This window comes from Phaseolus vulgaris, chromosome 3 (assembly GCF_051622355.1).
Source record: "Phaseolus vulgaris cultivar YP4 chromosome 3, ASM5162235v1, whole genome shotgun sequence".
Taxonomy (NCBI): Eukaryota; Viridiplantae; Streptophyta; class Magnoliopsida; order Fabales; family Fabaceae; genus Phaseolus; species Phaseolus vulgaris.
This window is the reverse complement of record NC_143500.1, coordinates 16,276,217-16,283,723: the sequence shown is the minus strand read 5'-3', so window position 1 is coordinate 16,283,723 and position 7,507 is coordinate 16,276,217. Positions and strand designations below refer to the sequence as shown.

The 7,507-nt window shown below is 47.6% G+C and overlaps 1 protein-coding gene across 1 annotated transcript; it reads right to left on the bottom strand.

The window, feature by feature from the left end:
• Window positions 1-5,346: 5,346 nt before the first annotated feature.
• On the bottom strand, window positions 5,347-6,468 carry LOC137839162 (uncharacterized). The gene has a single exon (XM_068648288.2). The coding sequence runs from the start codon at window positions 6,466-6,468 to the stop codon at window positions 5,347-5,349; it is 1,122 nt and encodes a 373-aa protein (XP_068504389.2).
• Between the last annotated feature and the right edge of the window lie 1,039 nt (window positions 6,469-7,507).

Here is a 7,507-nt window from a genome sequence, read left to right as displayed (position 1 = left end):
AATGCTCTATTAGATTATCTCTTGTTAGAGAAGCTCATGAGGGGGGCTTAATGGGACATTTTGGGGTTGCTAAAACTTTGGATGTGTTGCATGAACATTTCTTTTGGCCTCATATGCATAAACATGTTCATAGTTTGTGTGATAAATGCATAGCTTGCCGCAAAGCTAAATCTAAAATGCATCCCCATGGTCTTTATACTCCTCTTCCTATCCCTTCAATGCCTTGGGTAGATATATCTATGGATTTCATCTTAGGCTTACCCAAGACATCAAAGGGAAAGGACTCCATTTTTGTGGTAGTGGATCGTTTTTCAAAGATGGCTCACTTTATTCCTTGCCACAAAGTGGATGATGCATGCCACATTGCAAACCTCTTCTTCCAAGAAGTGGTTCGCTTGCATGGGATTCCTAGGTCTATAGTGTCCGATAGAGATCCTAAGTTCTTGAGTCACTTTTGGAAGACCTTGTGGGGCAAGCTTGGAACTAAGCTTTTATTTTCTACCACTTGCCACCCACAAACCGATGGTCAAACCGAGGTGGTGAATAGAACTTTGGGACAACTATTGAGATGCTTTATTTCGGGGAATCCTAGAGTGTGGGAGAATTTACTACCCCATGTTGAGTTTGCATATAACCGAGTAGTAAATTCTACCACCTCCCATTCTCCTTTTGAGGTGGTCTATGGGTTTAATCCCCTAACACCTCTTGATCTTCTTCCTATTCCCCTTCTTGACGATGTCTTGTGCAAAGATGGGGATGAAAAGGCTTCTTTTGTAAAAACTTTGCATAAAGACATCAAGAAGAGAATTGAGAAGAAGGTTGGCAAGTATGCTGAACTTGTCAATAAGAGGAGAAAAGCATTGTTGTTTGATGAGGGCGATTGGGTTTGGCTTCACTTGAGGAAGGATCGTTTTCCTACTCAAAGGAAGTCCAAACTAATGCCTCGAGGGGATGGACCTTTCCAAGTCCTCAAGAGGATTAATGACAATGCTTATGAGTTAGATATGCCTGATACATTCTTAGGTAGTCATACTTTTAATGTCAGCGATCTAACTCCTTTTTCTGTAGGTCTCCAGAATTCGTGGTCGAATTCTCTCCAACTCGGGGAGTATGATGGAGATCAAGCCCAAGAGAACATGGAGGCCACTCATCAAGCTCAAGAAGAGGTGGAGGCACAAATGGAGGACGCCCATGGAGGTCAAAGTCCACCTCAAAGGATTACAAGAAGCATGTTCAAAGCCTTGGGAGCTAGAGGACATTTATTTTCTCTTTTTGTAGTGTCTTTAGTTAAAGGTGCTTAGAGGGAAACCTTAGAAACCTCTTTTGTTATAGCATCTTTTTAGGTTTTAAAAAGGACCTTTAGGGGGGTGTATTAGTAGATAGGTGTAGGAGTAGAATAGGGGGTGCCAAAGTGAAGGAAGGGATCACACCTTCCTTGCTTAGGCAATTAGCGCCGGTTCTAGTGGCTTTTGGAGGGAATTTTGAATTGTTTAGCTTTCATTTTTCAGCACCTTAGGCTATAAATAGAGGTGCCTTCCTTGTAAATTTCAGATTTGAATTTTATCTAAAGAAACTATACTCAAAATTGGAGTGAGCATTTGGAGAGCTTTGAGCTTCTTCTCTAGTCTTATCTTGAAGGACCATGGTTTCCTCAAGTGGCGGCTTCCTCACTCATCTAGGAGCATCCATTCTTCTAGTGGCGTGATCATCCAACCATTCCTCCATCTTCATGAGCATTCTCTTCTCCTTCCTTTCTTCTTCTTCAATTTGTTCATGTTATCTTGTGTTTTGAGTTGTCTAGCTTTCGGTTTTTCTATTTTCAGCACCTATAATCTGTTTTGTTTTTAAATTCTGTTCGGTTCTTTTGTTTTAAGTTCAATTCTGTTCGGTTTCTTCTTTTCCTTCTCCTTTGTTGATTCAATTTGACAATATTTGGTTCATCCAAATGAGTTTGGGATTTGGTACTTGTTATTGGTGAGTTCTTGATTTTAGAACCATGATCCAACTTCTAAGAAAGTGCCTCTACATTTTCCAGCTCAAGGTGATTCCTCAAAGTGTCAAGAATCTTGTTCTATGTGGCTATTGGAATCACATCACAGTTCTTCTGGCTTTCGATGGTGGAGGGGGGCCGAACTCTTGCCATTTTTGGCATTTCTTGACGTAGTCAGCGCTGTCTCCATGAACGGCCGGCCAATAGTACCCCGCACGGATAACCTTGGCCGCCATCGTTCGGGCCCTGGAGTGGCTCCCGCACGCTCCCTCGTGGATCTCTTGCAGCACGTATTGGGATTGTTCTTTGGTGAGGCACTTTAGGAGTGGTGTTAAGTACCCTCTACGGTATAGGTCTTGGCCGATCATGGTGTATCGTGCGCACTGCCGTCGGATGCTTTTTTCTTCCCCCGGTTGGCATGTTCCGTGTTCTAGGTACTAGGTGATCGGGGTCATCCATGTGTGAGTCTCGGTGACCATCATGCATTCGGCGTCACCTACACTCGGTTGTGCTAGTCGCATTTGGACGACCGATCGGTGATGGCTTTGTTTTTTAGAAGATGCCAGGCGTGAAAGTGCATCGGCACGCTCGTTTTCCTGTCGTGGTATGTGCTCGACTACGACCGTGTCAAACTTGGCTATGACATTGCAAACTGTGTGGTAGTATCGTTGGAGGAGGGGCTCCTTGACTTCGAATTCTCCTTTAATTTGGCCGACGACCAGCTGGGAGTCGCTTTTACATGTGACCTCTCGCGCGCCTAGGTCGTTTGCTAAGTTGAGGCCGGCCAGTATGGCCTCGTACTCTGCTTGATTGTTCGTTGCTTTGAAGGAGAACTGGAGGGCTTGCTCAATCAACGAGTCCCCAGGCCCCTCAAGGACGACCCCGACGCCACAAGCCGTTTTGTTGGATGAGCCGTCCACGTAGAGGACCCACTTGGCCGAGGTTTCTGGGTTTTTGGGGAGCTCGGCGGCAAAATCCGCCAAGCATTGGGATTTGATGGCGCCTCTTGGTTCGTACCTGATGTCGAACTCTGAAAGCTCGACCGACCACCCTATCATCCGTCCTGCAAGGTCGGGTTTAGATAAAATTTTGTATATAGGATAGTTGGTCCTTACCCTGATTTCATGGTTCTGGAAGTATGGGCGCATCCTCCTTGCAGTCAGCACCAGGGCTAGTGCCACTTTCTCTATCATTTGCTACCTGGTTTCGGCTGCATGGAGCGTCCGGCTAACGAAGTATACCGGGTATTCTTCGTGGTCCACTTCCTGGACAAGGGTTGCGCTGACCGCTTCCTCTGATACGGCCAAGTAAACCACGATGGGTAGGTCCAGACGTGGCTTTTTGATGACGGCCGGCGACGATAGGAATGTTTTGAGCTGACCGAAGATTTGTTCGCATTCCTCGTTCCAACTGAACTTCGAAGTTTTGCGGAGCATTTTGGCTATCGGCCTGATCCGTTCAGCGAGGGAGGACCGAATCTGGACAATGCTGTCAGCCGGCCGAGCAGCTGCTGAATTTCTTTCAAGTTATTCGGGCTTCTCATTTCCGTTATGGCCTTGCATTTGTCAGGGTTCGCCTCGATCCCTCTGTGGGTTAGCATGAAGCCGAGGAATTTGCCACCTTCTACGTCGAACGCACACTTCTCGGGGTTGAGGCGCATGTTGACCCTTCTCAGGGCGTCGAAGACTTCTTGTAAGTCTTTTATGTGCTGGCCGCATGAGTTGGATTTTACCACGATGTCGTCCACGTACACCTCCACGCTTCTGTCGATCATCCCTTTGAAGATCTTGTCCATGAGCCTCTGGTAGGTGGCTCCGGCATTCTTTAAGCCGAACGGCATCACCTTGTAGAAGTAGTTGGCACCGTCCGTCGTAAAAGCCGTTTTGCCTCTGTCGCTATGGTGCATGCTTATCTGGTTGTAGCCGGAGTAGGCGTCCTGAAAGCTCAGTATTTTGTGACCGGCCGCTCCATCCACCAGCCGGTCGATGTTGGGAAGGGGGTAGGAGTCTTTGGGGCACGCTTTGTTGAGGTCTTTATAATCTACACACATCCGCCATTTGTCGCTTGCCTTTTTGACCATCACCACATTGGCCAGCCAGGTGGAGTATCGTGCTTCGGCGATGAAGCCGGCTTTTAGGAGTTTCTCGGCCTCGCTTCTGGCCGCCAGTCGCTTGTCCTCTTCGTAGTTTCTTTTCTTTCGAGCTACCGGGCGCGCCTCTTTGTACACAGAGAGGCGATGAGTGATGATGTCCGGGTGGACACCCGGCACGTCGGTCGTTGTCCAGGCAAAGAGATCTACGTTCCTCTTTAGGGTTCGGTGAACGAAATCCGCATCAGCGGCGGCCATTGCCGTGCCGATGCTCGTGTACCGGTCCTCCCCATCAAGTTCGGCTCGGCGCAGCTCGTCCTTGGCTTCAAGTCTTGGCTCGACTTCTGTTGGGTCCAGATCTGCCATGGTGATGGCGTTCCTTGGTTGCGGTGAGTACCTCTAGGGGCTTCTTCCTCGGCCGGCGATCTTTCGTCTGGGCGAGTGGCTGCCGCTGGACTTCTGCCGTGTAGGTTCAACTCGTAGGCTTTCGGCGTAGCATTCTCTGACGACTTTTTGGTCTACGTGGATCGTCAAGATGTCGCCTGAGAGAGAAGGGAATTTCATTGCTAAGTGGGGTGTGGAGACGATCGCTCTGAGCTTGTTGAGGGACGACCTGCCGAGGAGGATGTTGTAGGACGTGTTGGCGTTTATGACCAGGTATCTGATCTTAAGGGTTTTGCTTGCCTCTTCAAGGCCAAAGGTTGTGTATAATTCTATGTAACCCTTCGTTCCTACGCGTTCCCCAGAAAAACCGACCACGTGATAGTTGTAGGGCATCATTTCCTCTTCCGGGATTCTCATGGCTTTGAAGGTCTTCCAGTATAATATGTCGACCGAACTTCCTTGGTCCACGAGGGTTTTCTTGATTGTAAAGTTGTCAATATCCACCGATATCACCATGGGGTCGTCCTGTGTGGGGTCTATCCCCTTGAAATCTTCATCTGTGAACGTAATCGGTGGCATCCTTGGCCAGGCAGAGACGAGGTTTACTTGGTGGATGGCCCGTAGGTGTTTTTTGCGTGCGCTGTTGGAGCTGCCTCCCCCAGCGAACCCCCCGGCTATGATGTTGATTACCTCTCGGCCCCTACGAGTGTCGGCTTGTGGGGGGGTCGTCTCTTCGTCCCCGCCGGTCTCCGCGCCTATCACCCTCTCGTGGGCCCGGGGGGGTTCGGTCTCTTCTCCTAGGCGTTTGCTCTTTGCATGGGGAACGACGCGTTTCCCAGGTATCACACACGAAGCGTCTGAGGTGTCCGGCCTGGATGAGCTCTTATATCTTGTCTTTTAGAGGTTGGCATTCCTCGGTGGAGTGGCCGGTATTCTTATGGTACCGGCACCTCTTGCTACGGTCGGCGTTCTCTGGGCTCAGGGCCCTTCGGGGCGGTGGTATTAACTTGGTGCTTAGCGCCTCTTGCAGAATTTTGCTCCTATCAGCGTTCAGAGATGTGTAGCGGGAGAAACGGGGTCCTTGGTTGTCCCTCTTTTGGGTCTGGGACCTTCCTTGTCGTTCTCTGTCTTCTCTCTTTTCTCCATTTGCTTCGGCCCGAGCGTTGTTTCTGAACTCGCGGAGTTCTTCGAGCTGCATGAATTTCGCCGCTCGACATCTGAGATCGTCAAGAATGGTCGCGGATTGCATACACAAGCTATCAGCGAACTGGCCGGGACGCAGAGCGGTCAACATATGGTGCATTGCCACCTCGGGGCTAAGGTTGCGGATGCTTATGGAAGTTTTGCTGAACCGATCGATGAACGTTCTCAGGGATTCCCCCTTCTCTTGACAAATGTCGACCAGTGCTATGGATGTTACGTCAAACTTCGCCATCAAGGTCTCGAAACAATCTATTGAGTTCGGGGGGAGCTTGGTGAACCAGCTGAGAGCTCCTGCTTTTAGGGAGGTGGGGAAGACTCGGCACAAGACCGCGTCGTCCATGGTGTACAAGCTCATATGGGTTGTGTATGCGTCCACGTGTTCGTCAGGGTCGGTCGTTCCATCATAGCGGTCCCTGTTGAAGCCTTTCCACTTGTCCGGCAGGGGAGTATCCATGATGTGGTTAGTGAAAGGATGGCGCCGTTCTGGGCCCATCGTTCCGGCAGTGTTGGTTGTTTTGTTGGGGTGGGATTCCCCATCCATCTCTAGAGTAAGGTCGTTCTTCATATCTTTATCGGCCTGGAGGCCGGCACCTGTGGCATAAGACTTGCCACCCTGGTTGGTCATGGCAGGGGACGGCATCCCTTCGACCAACCTTTTCATTCGTCTATTCTCTTCTTGCAGGTTTTTTATCTCCTCCTCGTTCCTCTTGGCAGCTTCCTCACGGGCCTTCTTCATCTCTGCCAATTCCTTCTGGAGGGCTATCATCATTGTCGTCTGGTCTGCCTCGGACATGTTTGTCATGCTACGGGTTGATACCATCTACTGCTGTGGTTTCTTCTGGCTCTCCTCGGCCCCACGGTGGGCGCCAATTGTTCTCGAACTAGTTTGGGGACTGGGAGAACTATTGTCTTTAGGTGTCACTCGGTCGGTCGTGTCTCACGTTCCTCCTTCTACCTTCTTCGCCGAACGGCTCCTCAGACTGGTGGGGTACCTGCAGATGGCACTCCGACGCTCAAGTCAGTGGGGTATCGTATTCGGCTGGTTAGAATACTGTAGATAATGACGTACCTTTTCCCTTGGAATGCGTGATATTTATATTACCTTGATGGGCTTTTGCTGTTGGGCCGGATTAGGGTGTTGTTTAGCGATTAGGGTTGGATTAGGTTGTTTCCTAACCAAGGGTTAGCCTTTGCTAACTGGGTCAACCTTTGACTTGAGCACCTTATATCGGTCGGCCACATATATCACGTGGTCGACCTCGTACCTTAAAATAGGATCTTATTGCGTGGGTTGACCGGTTCCATAGACCGGTCTGTCATCCCAATACAGTTATCATTTTTCCGACAAATAATTTTAAAAATTATTAATATTATGTACGATGCACAAAATAATACATTGTAGTATAAAAATAATTTCTAATAATATAAACTTTTATTATGAGATATAACATTTATATATATATATATATATATATATATTTCTAACATAGCTTAAGATTTAGAGTCGTCCTTTTCATTTATCACGCATAAAATAACCCAAAACAAATCAAAATAAATATGAGGTAAACTAACAATTTAAGAATAATAACCACAATATCATTTTTATGCACATTCATCATACCATATTCGTTAAATAACATGTAATCAAAATATTTCTTGCAATACATAATTATTATGTCCAAACTAAAAAATGACACTTGTAAATTATATTGTAATGAAGTTTATACCCTAAATCAACTTGACTATCCTACCACAAGTTAATACTGATAGATTTATTTCAACAAAATAATCTAATTACATATTATCTAATAGACTCTATTACTGAACTATTAAACTTACAT